Source organism: Manacus candei, unplaced genomic scaffold (assembly GCF_025592945.1).
Source record: "Manacus candei isolate 608988 ecotype Guabito, Panama unplaced genomic scaffold, ASM2559294v1 h1tg000056l, whole genome shotgun sequence".
Taxonomy (NCBI): domain Eukaryota; kingdom Metazoa; phylum Chordata; class Aves; order Passeriformes; family Pipridae; genus Manacus; species Manacus candei.
The window spans coordinates 10,299,379-10,318,604 of NW_026138104.1; the positions used below are offsets into that span (position 1 = coordinate 10,299,379).

At 36.8% G+C, this 19,226-nt stretch overlaps 1 protein-coding gene across 14 annotated transcripts in view; it reads right to left on the reverse strand.

Annotated features, from left to right (window-relative positions):
• The window catches only part of ARHGAP12 (Rho GTPase activating protein 12), a 74,788-nt gene that overhangs the window by 11,642 nt on the left and 43,920 nt on the right, over positions 1 to 19,226 (reverse strand). For 11 of the 14 annotated variants that reach the window (XM_051802358.1, XM_051802356.1, XM_051802355.1 and 8 more), the window contains 4 exons: positions 13,695 to 13,820; positions 10,051 to 10,125; positions 7,431 to 7,492; positions 5,728 to 5,809 (listed from right to left, as the gene is read on the reverse strand). In XM_051802358.1, coding sequence (XP_051658318.1) covers positions 5,728 to 5,809; positions 7,431 to 7,492; positions 10,051 to 10,125; positions 13,695 to 13,820 — 345 coding nt within the window. The remainder of the gene's footprint in view (positions 1 to 5,727; positions 5,810 to 7,430; positions 7,493 to 10,050; positions 10,126 to 13,694; positions 13,821 to 19,226) is intronic. The other 3 variants (XM_051802368.1, XM_051802366.1, XM_051802362.1) reach the window with 1 other exon arrangement.

Consider the following 19,226-nt stretch of genomic DNA (forward strand, 5'->3'; position numbering starts at 1 on the left):
CTGTAAGCATATCTATTACAAGCTGCTCAAATTAAAGCCTTCAAAATTCCATAACTAAGTGCTGATCAGATTCCAGCAGAGCTTTTTTGCCTATCAGAAATGGTAGAAGTCCAAACAGCATTTGACTGTAGCTTGATTTTAATCAAGATAGTCACAAGCTTTAAACAAAACTAGCTAATAAGTAACTGAACAAAAAAAACCCCAAACATTGTCACTTAATCAGTGGTTGTATATAAAACCAAAAATCAAACCAGACAGTGGGTTTGCTAGACAGAAATCACATCCCTCCACACTGAAAGAGCACTATCAGTTTTTACATTTATCTATACATTTTTATTTATTATTTTTTTAAAAACATTTACGCCCCAATGCTTTTATATTTTTCTGTAGTGCTTCCATTGCAATACTAGGGCATATCTTACCAAGTAAACAGAACTCACTGTCTAGCTACTAAACTAGCAAATAACCAAATAAACAGCAAATAACCAAAGCAATGAACAAAAAAAACCCTGAAACATTTAACCCACAAGTAACCCTTCAAAGAATTTGGAAGCAAACATCAGGGAGCTATTTTTACCTACTACTTTTACATCTATGTTAGCTATCTAAATTTTTTTAAATAAAGTACTTTCACTAGGATTTCAACATACACCACATAGCTTTGAAATGCAATTCCTGAAGGAATGCAATTCAGTGGCCCATACGAACAAAAAGCTTTAATTGTGAGTAAAATATGGAACAGGAAAAGCTGTAAGTCACTGAGTTATAGCACAGAAATTTAATGTTGTAGTTCCAGGGAAAGCTTGTAGCATCTGCTCCATCAGAAAGGCTCTTTTCTATTCCTTTAAGAAGTCTTTGATGTGTGAATGCTGCTCCTGTGACAGCTCTGGGGGACCTAAGCCCCAGGACAAGCTCCTTGTTGCAAACACAAGCTTCCAGCCTGTACAAGAACAGCCATATCCAAGGGGAGAAAAAAAATGGTTCAGAAAACAGGACTAATCTGCTGCTTCTGATTAAATTCCCAGCATGGATGTTAATTAATGCTAATTGTGTTTTAGAAAGGTTGTTTACCACTGAAAAATCTCCCTGCCTTGAGTCCTAAGGGCAATGAAGTGTTGAATGGAAAGTAGCATCTTAAGTTCTTTATTTTACCCCTGAAATATCAGAGAAGGGGAGTATTCCTAATTTACCCAATGCCAATTAGCACTTGGAAAAAAAACTCCACCACTTTTCCCTTTCTAACTTAAATCTCAGATATCTCATCTAAGAACATTTCTTGTTAATTATAGTAGAGCTTTTGAGAGAGTCCCAGCTCAGCAGCGGATTCCACAGGAACAATCTCTGGGCCACTGTGGCTCTTGCAGCAGCTGCCTGTTCAAGAGAATGTCACATAACTGCTGCACACACAACAAAAGCGTCCCAGACGCACTTCCTGGCAGCCTAGATCAATATTGCTGCGTGTTGGAAAAAAATTCAAATCAATTTATAGAGTTTGGCACTGGAGAGAGCAGGAAGCTGGTGCCAAAGTCCACTGTGGGACTGTGGGTGGGGAGAGTTTGCGTGTGATTAGTTAAAAACACGACCCAGATGATGCTGAGTAGCACAGGAGAGGAGGAGAGGACCTGCTGCAGGTGAAGTGAACAAACAACAACAACAAAAATACGAGTCACTGCTGCTCTGACCAAAAGGAAAGCCCTCCAATACTTAGCTTGCTGAACTCCACAACTGAGAGATCGCAGCACTACCTCCAACACCTTTACACTCCACCCATCATTTTGGCCTGACTCCAGCATTTCAGAGAAGCACAGAAGAAAGCAAAAACTAGAAGCTAAAAAAGAGGGAAAAAGAAGAAGTCTCCCCCCACTTCTTAACTCAAACGGTGGCCAAATTGCTGTGTGAGATCCAAGGATAGGTAAACCCATGCAAATAATTCAGCCTCACTGCAAAGCTCTTCTGATATACCAATATATTACATAATTATTCAGAAACTTAACTTTTCTATTCCAGGACATTTTAAGTTTACTATGCAGGCTCTCCTATGAGCTTTACTGTCAAGGCTCTTTTCTGTTTGTGAGTCTATGAAAATGAGATGCCAGCAGCTATTTCCCTCCTTGAAAGCTTCAAGGAGCAAGTCCTGAACAGGGCTGCTCAGACACTCTTCTTACAAAGGTCAGCTACAGGCAATTGAACCCTCCTGAAGCAAGTAGATTGTGCTGACAGAAGTAAAAAAAAAAAAAGCCTTTCCCTTTGCAACTGCTGCCACACAGACATTAAGTCTGCTTTCTCCAAACAGAGTGTACTACCCAGTCAGCACCAGTCAGACACCTTATCCTTACCGGATTTCTCTTCTGAGCTGTCTAGAAAGTTTGGAAAGGGCAGCAGTGTGAGGCAGAAAGAGAGAGAAGTCTACATGTGGTGCTGCCAGCTGTCTTAGATATGAAGCTGTCCCTACAGTCACTTCTGACAGCCTTTTTTAAAAAGAAAAAAACAGTCACAGGATGTGCTTATGCTGAGATATCTTTTATTTTTCAGAAAGAATAGGGTGTTTTCTTTGCTTTGCATATAGTAGATGCTGTGCAGCTTAAGGACAGATGTATACTGACACAATAAATAGGATAATTTTCAGGATTTTCTCTAAGTCCTGAACGCCTGCACAGGACAAGCCACACAGTCTGTACTGTGACATACTCCAGCATTCTTTGGAAACAGAACTGGATGTTATTTATGCAAAGACCTTGGATGTGCAAATGACACCTGGCTTTCTTGTAATTCTGTTTCTAATTAGAGCTGGGTGGAATGTTTTAATTCCAAGTCCTGCTCACCCAAGGATGCACTGCAGAAAGAAAGCTGAGGAGACAGATACTCCTTTGTGGCTGGTAAGGGAGCTTCAGAACTTACTTTTCACACTAGTATTAATATATAAATTCCTCCTCATTCACCTTGAGCAACAAGCTACCATATTAGCTACCAACATTTTATGAGTTTCTGATAAGCAGCGCTTCTGTGCTTGGCATCTAGACTTCAAAACATAACTACAGATGCTTAAATTATATATAAAAAGAGCCCTACAAAATTTACATCAGCTTTCTATATGTGGAATACAGCAAAAATGTCTCTGTGTTCTTTTTCTTTCATCTCTTTATGCATAACATTTACATTTTTGGATATTCCAATTATAGCTAAAATTATCAAACAACAGTTACATCATTGTATCAAAGTTATCATAGGCACCATACAAAGATTCTAAATTAGTTGTGTTAGAAAGAATCAGACATAAAATATCTGTTAAAAAACTAACCATATCATGCTACTTTTTAGTCAAGGCACTAGTGGTTCAAATAGTAGGCAAATTTGGGATTATAATTCTGGCACCAATGAACCAGATACACTTTCTGCTTTGTTCCAGTAGAACAATTACAGGATTATTGCAATACACTTGTGTTAATTTTCACCTTGGATGACTTTCAAAAACAGCAAACAAGATATGTGAGGTGTTATATGAAGTGTCAAAACTAAATCTTGGAAAAATTCAAGTTTACTTTCAGGATTAGTGGCAAATAGCCTTACAGCGACACGAGGCATGCAACAAGAGCACATACAGTGATAGCTGAAACTTGGGCAGAGTTTACATAGGTGACAGCAGGTCGACGACTGAGAGCATTTTTCCAAGAAGAAAGCAGCGAGAGCAAGAGCTCAGGAATTGAGCCCACTTGGCAAAATGACTTGATGAGAAAAAGGAAGAAAAGTGATGAAGTCACAAAACAATGCACAAAAAAAGAAGATATGGTTATATCAATCACTAGACGAATGCTAAATAAATGTTCTGCTTGTAAGATGAATAAGAAATGTAATTCTTTATGTCAAACTTAGACTTGACGTCACCTTATTAAAATATGCACACAGAACCAAGTTTGAGAGGGGAGGTGGAATTTTTAATACCCTAAAAAAATTTCCTACAGAGAGCAAAAAAGAGTGTGTGCTGAATACTTAATTATTTACAAAGCCAACTGAGTATGCAGATACACAACACTCAGTCCTTGAAAGAGTTTCTCGCTTAATATTTCCAGCTTCACTTTATTGTTTATAATGTTGATACTCATTTTGCTGACCCTACTCTAATACTTCATAGTACACATAACTGACAGAGTCTCACAAAAATATTGTGTCTATGGTATTTTTGTGCCACTCAAATCATGAAAAGAATTTATGCCTTTTTATTTTTCCCACCAAATGACTACACTTGGATGGTGTAATACAACTTACACTGGTGCCCCTAAACCATACAACTCTGCTTATTGGTTATCTTTTATGGATAATTCATTTGGGCACACATCACCCATAACATTACCATACCTTCATGAACACTTTGGCATTGTGTGTTTAATGATAATAACACATAGCTGAAAAAAAGGCTTTTTGATCTACAGCTACATTTGGATGAAGACTATTAGTAGCTGTAATCAAGACTCTGGAACTTGACTAGTTATTCAGGCAAAATGTTTTACTTTCTAAACAAGCATATTTACACCTCTAAAACTAAAATACTTTTTGGATCCTTAGCTATAAAAGTAAATTGCAGAAGTCACCAAAATCCACTTCCTACCATAAAGCATAATTTACCTTCTCACATGATTTTCATCTTTACGTTTTTTCTTTCCTTTCTTTTCCCTCTGCTTGACCATCTTGGCCAACTTTACCCTTTCTATTCTCTTCTACTCCAAATTTCATTTATCCATCCTCACTCAATTTTTTCAACCACCCTTTCTGCAGAAGGGGAAAAAGAATATGTTTACAGCTCTGAAATGGACTCAATGCTATAGAAAAGAATTGTCAATTCCAATTCACTACCCAAAATGAAGAGCAGAAGAAAGTGAGTCAAGTAGAAAAATCAGTAAAGAACAGCAAGATAGCATTATCTGTAACAGGCAATTTTGCTGGAATTCATATGATAATACACCAAAATAACCAACACTGAATCTGGCCTGTCTTTAGTTATTGCAGGAGATCCACAGAGTTTAATGTCAGACCTTCAAAAGTAGGTAAGTAAGGCACAGATAAAAAGCCATTTCTATACCTATTATTGTAGGAATGTAGCTGGATAAATATAGCCAATTTAATTATTGTGCTATTACCCTAGAGGTGACATAAAAAACTGAATAATCATCATCTTCAATGTGATGTTTCTCATCAGACAACAAAATAGAAACAAGCATTTGCCATGCTCTAAGCAGATCTAAACCAAGATATGGAATCCAGCAAGACAAAGACTAAATTATAAGACAACAATATGACATTGCTCAAATAGGCCAACACAAGAAGCCAAGTGTCAGACTATTTTATTACATGTGTCACATTCAAAATTACTTGGAGTTTATGAAAAGATATCCAAGAAGGGTAAAACAAACAAACTGTTCAGACAAACACATTAATAAGGAACACAAAAATATCTGTTCTGGAGCAAAAACTTCAAGCCTACAGGGCACCTGAAGACCTTTTTATCAGTTTCTTACTTGTCAAATATAGACACAGAAGTACAACTGTTTTCCTTCTTACGGTACATCATAATTGTTACGTTAAACTATTTTTTTGCCAACTTACACGCTCTTATTTTTTCTAAATTAGGTGTATATATATTGGTATCTAGGCCATACAAATAAGAGAATTTTAATTTATTGTGCTTTACATGACTAACACTTCAGTGAGGGTGGGGGTTGTTCCTGAGCTTACCCAGCCAGTTCCACTTCCTTGGGTTTTAGTGAACAGCAGTGACGACCCTTGTAACACTGCCCATGATGACATCCAATTCTTTCTGTAAATAATTGTAAACAAACAAAATAAATTGACTTTGAAAGTAGATATTTAAACTGCCCATCATTGTTGCCCAGCTGACCTGTATGTTAATATACTTAAGCGCATATACAGTCATTAGTGGCATCAGTAAGTCTTAATTACTATCATATTTGTAGAAGGGAATGTATGTTAACAGTCCCAGCCTGACCATCAAAGTCTAAATCAAACAAAGCTAATTAGTAGTGGAAGCAGTTCACCAGGAGAAACACCATGCAATTATAATTTCAAAGGGGCTAATCTGGACCGCTCAGCCTAATGTGTACTTAACAGATCATGTTAAAGTACTGCACAATTCTGAAATTCATTGATCACATCTCAAATGCAAGTGTCCCATATTTATGTAATAAGCTCATTTACACTGGCAACAAAATATTTGCTGAAAATCTAAAAAACATTAAGGAAATTAAGAAACAAATGAGTTGTTTCAGTTGTCTATTTGATCTTATGTCTGAGGATCTGTCCTCCTGAGGTCATTTTAAAAAAAAAAAAAAAAGAAAGCCTTGACAAGCCCTGAATATCTATCCCCATTACCCAAACATAAATTATGACTCAGCAGCTCTCAAAGTGACAGGGTGGACATGTTGCATTTTTCTGTACAGCAGCAGTAATCCAGACCAGTGACTCCAACAGATGCAACAGAAATGGTGACAGTATATTGCACCAGTAGCAGCTTACATAAGCCACTGTCCACTCTGTCCTACTGAGCTCTTAGGAGCATCCCTGTGGAACCAAACTGGAGGTCAGATGTGCTGTTCAGTTCCACTGGACTAGGTCAGGGTGGCTCTAGAATATCAGCTGGCTGTTGATTATTTAATCCTCAGGAAAAGCATTCTTCATGTACCAGAAGTCTCAGAAACACTGAACTAGAGGTAACACAATATTAGATCTAAAAGATTAAATTTTAAAAAAAGGCAAAAAAGGCAAAAAGTAAACCTAAATTAAATCTGAGGATGTGCCACACTTATGCAGTATTTTTCATTGACTCTGCAAAACACTAGAAATGTATGTTAGCCAGCACTATCTGATTACACATTATGATTTCTAGTGCAAATGCCTGCCTGGGAGGCAGAGAAAGGAAGTTGGAAATGAGGTCACTCATCACCTACAGGGAGACTGATGTCAGGTGTTACACTGCTTCAAACCCTTCACATGCAGAATGAAGGAAGAATTAAGGAGCACATAGCATGTACACTTCTTGGAAATTACAGGACATGGAGCGACACTCTGAAAGCTCCTCTTACACCAATTCTATCCAAGGAAGAAGACAGTCTATATCCTATACAGATTTTCTCTTAAATCAGTTGATCAATCTCATTTTAAAAAGCTCCTCAATACACCTTCATGAATTCCCTGCCTTGTGTGAAGTCCTGGTATACATGAGCCTCTGGCTCTCTGAAGTCCATTTTCTTTAGCTCACTGGGAGAAACACATGGGATAAGATTAACACTGTGTCCTACAGGAAAGCCTCTAAGGCAAATTCAGACAAAAAGTAAGAAGCTGCAAATCCCAGCATGCTGTCTTAACATAAAAGACTTTACACAAACCTTAAGCACCTGCACTTCTAGAAGTCCAAGACTTACCGAACTTTCTTCCCATTTTCTGTAATTTTTGTCACATTTAATAAACCATACTTTTCTTGGCCCTGTAAGAGTAAGATATAAGAAATATAAAAGAAAATCTGATTGTATTAACATCACATCACCAAATTCAAACCCCCAAATAATCAATTGCTGGCAAGGAGCCATCTTTACCCATGCAATAACTTCAAGAAACTGTCTTTAAGCATATTTAAATATGCAGAGATGAGCAAAATCAAAATTCCTCTGGGGAAGTACTCATTACCATTCAGAGGGTAAAAAGCTTTCCTTCATCAAGACCTAGGTTATTTGGACACGCTAAACTAAATAATTTGTGATAGAAAACAGTAGAAATTATGAACGTAAATTTATAATTATTTGTGTAATAGCACATTAGTGTTTTTGTCCTTTACTAAAAAAGGTTGACAAACAGCCTAAATTCCCTGACAAATTCTTCAAGTAATTTTAACACAATTTCATATTTTAAATAAAACATGGTTGAAGTGCATGAAAATACTAACATATTCATGTTAAAAATAGATGAGAGAAACATTTCTTTGATTTTTTTTTTCCTATCCCCAAGGAAAATATTAGAATTTTAAACTACTTAGTTATGTCTTGTTGAAGAAAACCATCTATATTAGTATGCCTACTAAAAAATTTGGAGATCAGTCAGTGACGGGTGGAAAAAGAACACTGCTGAACAAGAAGGGTGTTTGCAGGTTTCAAATAGCTGGAGTGAGTATTTCTAGTTTCTGTGCAAAAATAATAATATAACGGAACATTTGAAAAAGCATTCTAGGATAAAAAGTAAAACCATTCATTTATACCATCATCTCAAGAGGAGTTATCACATTCTATCATTTTCTCCTGTCATCCCAGTCAATGGTGCTAAAAGATTATTACATTATTTTTTTAATCAATTCCTTTTCAGTAACAGCTTCTAACTTCATTTATGAACTAAGCTATTAGTTGAAACAATCAACTACTGAAAGTATCCAAATTAGTTTTATCCTTAAAAAAATGACTTCAATTCTAGATAAAATGAAAACACAAGATAAATCTTCTTCAGCATTCTCCTCTAAATCTCAAATTTAAGTGGACCCTGACTGCAGAATACTATATTGAAGAACTTTTTTTTGCTGGAATACCATGACAACACTCTTACCAGAGACATGGATCTGTTTTTCATGAACTTTAAAAATTTTACCTACATGTTTCAAACCCAGCACATTAAATACAGAAAGGACGTGTTAAAGGACAAAGGTGTTTAGCTGGTGGATCAGGTGTTATTTCAGTCCAGTGGTAACTATTACTCTTACTCAATTAATATCTTCATTGGCCTTTGGCTTTAATAAGCAGAACAGCCTTTCACCATCTTTCGCAGTGACTGAGCAACCTGTACTTTCTGAAATAAATTATGGTTTTAATAAATTACTCATGATGGGACCAGTGGGGATGCGCCACAGAAGAGCTATTCAGAAAAAGTATCATAATGCCCTACTTAGCAGCAACACTAGGGGGTACTAACGGGAAAATTATTGTAATCAGGAAAAAGAAGTGGAAAGCAAGTTAAGGATGAAAATACTCAAAAATTTACCAGTTTTCTTTGGAATATTTAAATCCCAGGTGATAGTTAAAGAAAATATGGATTTTTTTTTCTATTATCTAAAGTAGTAGTGAGCCTTTCTGAAAAACACAAGTTTAGAAATGCAAGGTCTGAGCCATATTTAAAGAAATTGGATCACATGCAGCAATAGTTCCTTTTTTGTAAGGCTATCAACTATGCTTGCTCAATAAACAATGTTTATTTTACTGTGAAAAACTGTTTGAAGAGCTCTAAGAATTGATTATCATGAATAAGCCAGAGAACCATTCCCCCGCATGCAGAGTAAGAATGAAACTAGAGAAGTTGTGCCTTTAATGCCCTGAGGTTCCTACTAAAGGGCTGGTAAAATTGATCAAGTTACTTATTTCAATACTGCTGTAGTACAGTTCCAAAATAAAAAGGATAAAACCTTCATTTTTTTTAATTATTCCCTGTTGTTAAAAAAGGAATCACGTTTAAAATATAAACTGATATTAAAAAATCTGTTAAACATTCATAACAGGTTTAACAGGTTTAGGTTTTTCACCCACTAATTATTTTACTAAATCAAAAGGACAGAGTTTATTTATGCCAGGTCCTCTGTCTCTTTAAGGAGACTGAATCAAGTCAAAATTAGAGATATCAAATACTACAAACTATTACTGACTACTGACAGTGAGGGATACTGTGAAGAGGAGGAATTTGTTTCTGTTTTTACCTCTCAAGATGCTAGATGAGAAGAGGTGACTGTTGGAGAAAGTAAACCAAGTTCTACATAATTAGACATAACTTTATTCCATGGTGAATTTCTAATTCAATCTCGTATTACTAAATTGCATTTAAACCAAAGAAATTCACATTTTTTCCTGAAAGCAGAGTTGGATGTAAAGCATTCCTTTTAAAATGTAAAGCCTTCAAATTGTTTTATCCCATTATTTTTCTCAACAACAAGAAGGCTTACCCTCAAATCCCTAGTCATGAATAGCCCAGTTTCTACAACATCTACTTATCTATTTAAACACTTTGCATACTGACTGTGGCTTGATGCTTTGGTGAAGAAGGAGAGGACTCATTTTCAGGAAAGCTGGTCTTAGAAGCAGTTGATGATTCCTATAAAATTCAAATAGTCAGTATAAGTTATTATTTTTCTTACAATTATTTTCTTTTTTTTTTTTTAACCCTAAAGATACTTTCTCCCTCTCTCTTTTTACATATTCATACATTAGGAAAAAAAGTACTTCTTTTCATCACTCATGACATTCTCAGATAGCAATATTGTAAACTTGCTAACTAAACAGTGTCCTTACAAGATTTACAGACAACACTCAAATTGGGTTAATTAATACATAACCATTTGAAAAAAAATGTTAATACATGCTGTATCAGCTTAAAGCAAACCTTCATCCTTATTAAGGGGTAGATCTTTTGTATGACACTGCTCTCAAATTATGAAGCATATTTACTTATTACAGGGTATCACATACTAAATACTAATATTTTAAAGAACAAAATATGTCTGTGTGGTTAGTAAATATAAGATTAGTATAATAAATCATTATATGTGTAGAAAAACATATACCAATTCTATTAATTTTTGTGAGTCATGATCATTAATTTCCTTATAATCAAACACTAAAAATCTCTAGAGGTTTGGGTTTTTGTTTTAAACTAAATGTTAACCACTTATAAAAATAAAGTATTAAATCTCTGAAAGCTAGAAAAATTGCCCATCTGGAGCAAAAAAACCGAAGGCATGTGCATTTCCTCTGAAGTAATGATTACTTTGAACAAATATGCTGCTTGAAAATCTGTTAAAGAATTTCAAATGGAAGAAAAACATCACTTTCTCTGCCACCATTAACATATTTTCCCCACTCCCTCTTTTTAACTCCCTTGATAACTCTCCCGAATTCAGTTTGCTTTTGCAGCATTACATAACACTCTGCAAACCTGTGCCTTAAAATTCACTTGTAAATCTACCTACAGAAGTGGCCCACTAGTTTTCAGTAGCATAATAACAGAGAGCTTTAGCACTCCTAAGAACAGCCTAAAAGTTCCATATTTTCAGATGTCTGCAAAGACAAAAAAATTGTTCAGTTTAAGAAAAGCAGCACTGTCCCTCCCAGGAAGGTATTTTTTCCTCTGCTTATGAAATTTTCTAGCTGATGGGTATACAAAGATATGTGCCACAGCCAACAAACTGTTAATAAGTATGTTTGGTATCATCAAATTCTCATGAGCCATAGCAACCCATACTTTCACTCTGACACATTTCAAGTACTCTTCTGAATGGCCTATTTTCATACAACTGAGTTGTGTTGTTTTTCCAGGAAAACAAAATAAGTAAAAAGAAGATAGCTTCCCTAGGAGTCAGCTAAAAAGCAAACTTGCAGTTCATGTGCCTACCCAGACAAATACCAGTTGTTTTCCTTCCTATTTCATTCTGGATGTGGGATAGCTTTCACACAGTAAGCAACTCTGGAACAAGAAACCCAGTATTTATGGTAACAAACCACATACTAATTTAAAGCAAATATACTAACAGTGTGCCCGCTAGTGGTAATAAAACAGGTACATTAATGCACTAAAAATTATTTGTCTTTCCACAAAACAGTTTAATGTTCCACGACGTATGTTTAACTTTCTCAAAGCATTAATGTTGTGCTTTATATGAACTATAAGTCTCTTTACCATTAAAAAATACATGCTGCCTACATGCTTTGAAGATGTTAAAGGAATGTAAGCCTGCTGCCTTAGGCTTTACAAATAAGGCTGACGTATACAATTTCTTTTGGTTATTAAACTTAGGATTTATACACATTCATCTTTGCTTCACTGTGTTCAAGTTCTTTATACCTGAACACTGCAACTTGAAGAAATGTAAACATCTCCACTTATTCAATGTGTTACAAAAGCTTCTTCATTCAGTGCACCACTACATGAAGGTCTTTTCAAAACAGAAGTAAATCTTATGCCAAGAATTAAAAAGTTTTACTTTAAAAGCAAAGCCAAAACTTTAAGCTACCTGCAACAAAATTGTTCATACCTGTGAGGCATAAACTGCACATGAAGCTAGAAGTGTCTACTCAGTTTTGATTTATCAGGGCTCCATCTAGGCTGTCTCTCATGCAATGCCACAACACACACTGAGTACAGAAGGATGTGTAAGGCAGAGGAAGAGGAGGAGGAGGAGGGGAAAGGAGCAGTAGCGGGATCTCAGAATCGCTCAAGCTAAACTAATGTGTACAGGTGCAAACTCCCAGCCAACCATGGTCCACTGCCTCCTAAACACCACATAGGATATATTCTAAACTGACAACTCAAAAGCTCAAGATCAAATCCAATAAATCCTATTCTGAAGACCTAAGTCAACTCCTGAAAAGGAAGTCCATGAAAATGTACTGGAAACAACAAGCCAAGCAAGTAAAGTTCTGAGTAGCAGATCCCTTTTCATTACAACTACTGTGTTTTGTCCATTTAAATTTGCTTTTGACATCTGCGATTGCACAAGCCCACTCACAGGCTTTTCCTTACACTCCCAAATCTACATTAATTTCATTTTTTTTTTGTATCTTTAGGAAAATGGAGTTTACAATGCCATTTCCTGGTATCTCATTCTGAGTAGTCTGTACTAATATTTCAGCATCACAAAGTATTTCATTTTCCATGAATCTTGGGACAGACTGCAGTGAAGTAAAGAAACCAGCAAGTCACCACCCTACACCACCCATTTCAGTTCCTCCCTCCTCAGCTCACATCAACTCTGCCTGTGGGTGAGGAGAATGTCCCAGCACAAGCAGAAATGGCTGGGACAAAAGTCAAAGTGAAGAGAGACAGGCAGAGGGAGAAACAAAGGAGAGAGAGGTCCCATCTCCTTGTTGGCCTAAGCAGAATCTGTTACTGTGCAGCCCAAAACAGACTATCTAAAAGGGGCAGAAAACAGCTTTTGTTTTTACTGACCCACAGGTCTTGTCTTTTCAGACTAAACACCAGCTCAGCTCTGGACAGGATCAAAGCCAAGCATTTCAGCACTTTCAGTACCGTCTCTGCCCTTCAATAACAACATTAAAACTCTGCAATAACCACACACAGCTTTTCCTCTTTTCTCGAGATATTACAGTGGCACTCAATGGAACCATCATTAAAAAGATAAATATACTATATAACACTGCTATTTAAATCTTTATGTTATAGTTTTTACTTTAGCAAATGCAACTTTTATTTCAATTCTATGTATGTTTCAATTATTCATCTACAATCTTTCAAGTGTATTTCTACTTGCTGTTTCTTACAATTAAAACATTCAGGCTTGAAATATCACTGTACCTTACAGAAGAGCCTTGCCCACATCCATAATTCTCAAATACAAACCCTAATTACAATTCATAGCTTAAACTGAATTGGGAAATTCACAGTCATAAGTAAAATCGCTGTACATGCCAACCCCTGAACTAACACTAGTTAAAATACTTCAAGGACAACAAGAAAAGAGCTACTATTCACAAAGTAACAGTAGTAAAGTTACTGAACAGGCCTTGGTTTTGCTGAACGTTGTACACCATACAAGAGAACATACAAATGAAATTTCAGGAATTCATGCTTATTCATTTCTGTTACATTAAATACTTCACACATCAGAAACAGTTGGTATTTCAGCATGCTGTTGAGCTTGCTCCTACCTTGTCGTTGGTGTCCAGCACAATTGTGCTGTGCCTCCATTTTGTTAAAACTATTGGTTCCTGTAGCCTCCTGTCCAGACTCCTACTCTTTATTATATCTCTCTGCTGCTGTGGTGAAGCATTATACTAAAGAAGAGAAAAATAAAAGTGTAAGTAGAATCTGATTCATGCAAACAAGACTTGGACATACCACTCATGCCTAAACAGTGCAAACTTTCAGATTCCTACTGTCACCAAGGATGTGAAAACAGCCTTGGTTTTATTTTGCATTTGGTCTTCAGAACTCTCCATTCTCCTTTAGTCCTCTTTGAAGCAGTAACTAAGACTGGCCTGTTGGGATAGCTCTCCATTGGCAGAGAGATATTCGATTTCTTGTGCAAGAGCTTACTGCTGATTTTGCAACCCAACAGGGTATTGAGAACCACCAAGAAATCACAATAAATATAAGATTTAATCATTCACTCTTCATATTGCACTGACAGTACTATAGCACCTGTCCAGTTCATGTGTAAGAAAAAGAAAACTCTATTATCCTGCAGTATGGTACTTAAATTCTTAAAATTGCCTGGGTATAATCCTCTTTAACCCAAAGATTTGGGATGTCTAGGAGAGAAAACTTGAGGGTGAGGACTTGCTTTTTCAGAATAAACACACCAAAGTACTTATAAAAGAATTTTCTGGTGTGGAACGAACACACAACGTACAAATCTACACATTCTATAAGCACGGAAAATAAATACTTAGCAGGAAATAATTTTAAGACTTATTAGAGCTGTAACAGCCAAGGACAGACTGTATTCACCATAACATAGGTTTTCTAGTAACTCATGCAAAGATATAGAGACTGAGAAAATGTGAAGGTCATCAGAAGAGCACAGCATTTAATTAGATCTCAGAACTGTAGCATACTTATCATTACTAGTGTTGACATTTTACATCATAACAATCAATACATTATAAAAAGTTCTAAAAATATTTTAAACAAAGTTTAATACTGAAAATGCAAACAAGAAAAGACAACATCAGCATATGGGGGTTTTAAGTCATTAAAAAAAAATCTCATTCTTTCTAGTCATATTGAACTAAAATCTACACACAGAAAGAAATTTAAGGCAGCATTTTTGGAGTCCTGTAAAGCACTAGAATCCACCAGGTAAGAAGTAACAAGGAAAAGTGCCCCTTTTATCTGAGAAGGCTAAAGCAATAATCTTTGCAAGCACACTGAGTTCTATGATTTTGCTACTGATTTCTACTGTAAGCTCAGAGCCTCAGGTCTTCAGACAGAATAACCTATACCTGCATATAACAACAAAGTATGCCAAGGTTTAACCTAAACAACATAAATGCTAAATCTAAGCTAAATTGCATAATAATTATATTTATTGCCCAAATAAAGAACCAGCATTACTACTGCCATGGTAGTCACGATGCTTGAGTTAGCTTTGTATTTCACTATGAAGAGAGCTAATGCTCCAATAAGTCAACAGATGCTTAAAAGCTAAATAACTCTAATGTTTCATTAAATTATTTCAATAGGCATAAGAGAGAAAAATACTCCCTGGTGAATGGATCTTGCAGTACTGAGAATAAAAGTTGGTAGCTCATGTACAGACAAATGTATTGGCTGTCACTGCAGAAATTCACTTTCGAGCCTGCACTGCCTTTGTACTGGGTTCAGCACATTTACACTCACATGGCAACATGCTTCCTTACAATAGTGAGGTTTCAAGCAACTCTCTGTTAGTCTCCTTGTTAAATCAAAAGCTGAACCATCATTCATGCTGCAAGGGCCCTAATACTGGCTTACTTTCTTGTTATGGAAATACCCACTCTGCAGATGCTCCCACAGCCCAAACTGCAGCAGCAAGCTGAGCAATCTACAACAAAATTGCCCATCAGTACTACTACTAAAACTTAAACAATTTTCAGTGAAACTATGTCTAAGTCACAAATGGCTGCAACAAACATTATTCCCTGCAGCAGCTCTAACCTATTTAAGTAGGCAATTCAAACACATTTCTTGCTGTGAAACAGAACTTCTTATTTCAGAAATAGATTTACACTTTAGTGACACTGGTGTACATTATTTATGGAAATCCTCAGTGCACTTTCCATTTGAGTAACCTGAGGAACTGAAGTTTAAACAAAGATGTATTTTAAAGTAATGTATCTTGAATTTAAGTCTATGCTAAGATATGGGCACATATCCTAACATATGTTCAGATATGTGCCCATATCTCAACATAGACTTAAATTATGTTAGGATATGGGCACAAGCCTAATTACAAGTGGTTTATATTTAAAAGGTGCCTTTGATACTATCACAAGACATCAGGAGTTAACTTATCTAACAGACAACACCATCTTGAAGGAGAAAGGACTTGTAATACGAAATTCAAGTTCTATTAAACATATTTAACAAGAAAGCAAAGCAACAGTATATGGAGCTCATCAACAAAGCTCTGCTAAAAACTCTGGAACGCTGAGTTATATGCATCTTAGCGGTTTAAATAATTTGCATTGGTGATACAAACAGTGTTAGTAAACTGACAAGTCTTTAAAGTGAACATTTGACATTTTTGCCCCATTTTCTCACAATGGGGACTCAAGTAAACATTTTTTGCTCAGATCTTTATGCAGGGTTTGTTTTTCATTTGTTTGTTTTATTCATTATAAATAGTAAAACTGGCAAGGTTGTGGGGGGAAGTGATGTGGAAATAAAAACCTTATATATTTCTGGGTCAAGACAAGCCTCCACTTTTAAATTACATGAGCTGATCTGTGATCTTCAAGGATAATCAGAGTGAGATTCAGACACTGCTCCAGACTCCACATTGTCCAATAGAACTCTCCATCCTCTAGACCAGGCAGAGTCCACTGGCTAGAGGGAAGCAGCCAGAGCCAGTAGCCTCACCAGGTTGGATGACACCACCCTTCTACTCTTTGGTCTGCTCTGGCTCAATCTTAGTTCAAAAAGCCCTTGCAGAACAGTTTCAGCTCTGATTCACTTACTGACCCTCTACAGGACACCCACCTGCAGAGGAACTGCTGTCTCTCCCACATGCATTTTACAATATTTACCACTGTTTACCAGCAAAAATAAGCAACTAGGTTGGGCTTGCCTCCCCTCACACGAAATCTTGTTTTTACATAACCCTAAGAAGGCTTTCTAGGCCTAAGTCTTGGAGTAAGCTTTAGATCAGGCAAGGGCCCTACACTGCAATAAAACTGACCCATCCAAGACTACACATTGACTGGCAGGATGACCTCTGCTACAGCCATGTGCCTTAATGGCATCTTCTTAGGGTGCAATTCTAAGAATTTTTATTCTCCAAATTCTAAAGCATTTTTTTAATGCGGCACACAACTCCAAATATACACACTTATGCTCCTTGAAAATCCTCCACAAACTCAAATTTGTCACATCACACGAACCCATCATAACCTCAGTTTGTTCCCCATTTCATTGGGAGCATCTCCTATCATGAAGTGAGCACATGAGCAATTTATTCATTCTCTGAATGTACACACCAAGTAAAACAGACATCTTCTTGTAACAGCTCTTTGTGTAGGTTAAGGACATCAGTGGTACAAATTTAGGTCACACAGTATTCTTTTCATTGCTGAATTTGTTCAATACCTTCACTGTCTATGTAAAGGCTTTCTTTGTCTTGGTATAAAATTTTCTAACCCTCTCAACTGGCTGAGTGATTTACATTTAATTTTAACCTGATACGTGGCATGGCTCAAGGCTCTGTCCCAGCCCAATTGTGGCTGAAATAAACGTAACACCTCCAAGTTATTTGTAGCAGTTGTCCCCATTCTTACAGAGATGACACAGATATGTCAGCTTTAAGAAAGAAAAAATATTCTTCTTGCTTTGTGTTGACGAATTCTCAGTCAGATGAAAGGAACTGGGTGAGTGAAGGGAGAAAAGCCTGGGAAGCAATGGGTACTGAAAGTCAGTAAAGACCTGAAGTCAAGTATTTTACCTTCACGCAATCAGTGATCAAAACAGCAGCATTTAAAAAATTATTGTGCTATCCTAGTATCCTTTAGCACCTCATATGTTATTGGCAGTTGTCCCAATACACTGCCTGAAATAGAAGATTCTTTTTTTTTCAAAAAAATTAAATGTTGCCTCAGAACAAAACTTTCTAGTGCTACTACTGTCATTGGCTTTGAACAAACTTTTTTTGTGTTGTTATAAACACCTACATTACAGCTTATGCTTTTCTTATCAACTAAATCAGTAATACTTTTTTTTTTTACCTACATAAGTAAATAAGAAATACTTCTATCTTTTTAAGGACTTCATTCCCTTTCCTTCTCTAGGGAAAGTGATTCCTCATTCTATGCCATAGGATGCCTGAGTGGCAGCAGTTGGAGGCATCAGCTGCACTTGAAGGAACAGAACCCAGACAGAATGAAGAGACCCCTGGGACAAGCAGCTCTAGCTCTAACATACAAGTGACTGAAAGATACCTCTGGATAACCTGCTTTGTTTGCTTTGCTGTCTTGGATGCCCATTGCTTCACCTTTTAATCCTCAGGATCACCAAGACTGCTCATCTTTGATGAGCAGCTCTAAGTCAGCACTGATTGCCACAGGTCCTGTTGCTTGCCTAAGCAAAAGCTGGGGGCACTTTCCCCTCCTCCCTCATCTTATCTGGGAAGAGGGAAGGCAGGTGGGAACCACCAAACACCAGGACAAATGAGGAAGACCACAGAAAGGAAAAAGGGAGGAGGGGGGGAAATCTGTCTTCTCATACTTATCGCAGGTTTGTTGTGCCATCAAAAACAATTTAGATCCTTGGACCAGCTGGACTGTCTCAACTTCCACCAAGCAGTCCAAAATTTTAGGACAAGAATGTGAAGCTGATTCAGTATTGCCAATGATACTGTCTAGTACACCGACTTGCAGTAGATACAACTGCCAACACACACAGTTTGTAACCTCAAAAGGAACAGCACAGCTCAGAAGAAGACAAATTTACCAGAAGACAACCAAGCCCTCTTTACATGTTCACATCTTTATTTCCTTTCACCATATGATTTCGTGATATCTTCCTGACATGACCTGCATCATGTTTTACAGTCATTTTTTCAGCTAGCATGCTCTGTCTGACAGCATTCGGGTCTCCAACAGGAAAATCATTCCCCGAGTACCAGAACTGAGGCCCCTGAGCTCATACCCCATGTTGACAGCGCACAGAGTGAATTAACAGAGTGTTGGTCCATTAAGACTCCTAAAAATTAAGCTCCTCCACCTATTGCTTCCCCTGTGGATACAGCAAGGGGAGCTAATGCTGCAGGCACTTGTGAGAAGAAAACATGCAATTGCAATGTCACAGTCTGTAAATATCAACACCAAAACTATGAGTTCACTCCAGAGGATTATAGTATACATTTATTTTCTTTCAAAGGCTACTTTCGGATCAGAAAGCTCACTCGGAGGAGGGCAGGTATTGGCTTAGGAATGCATTTTAAAAATCAGAGAGATCTTTGATCTCTACTTTATATTAGGTTGTCC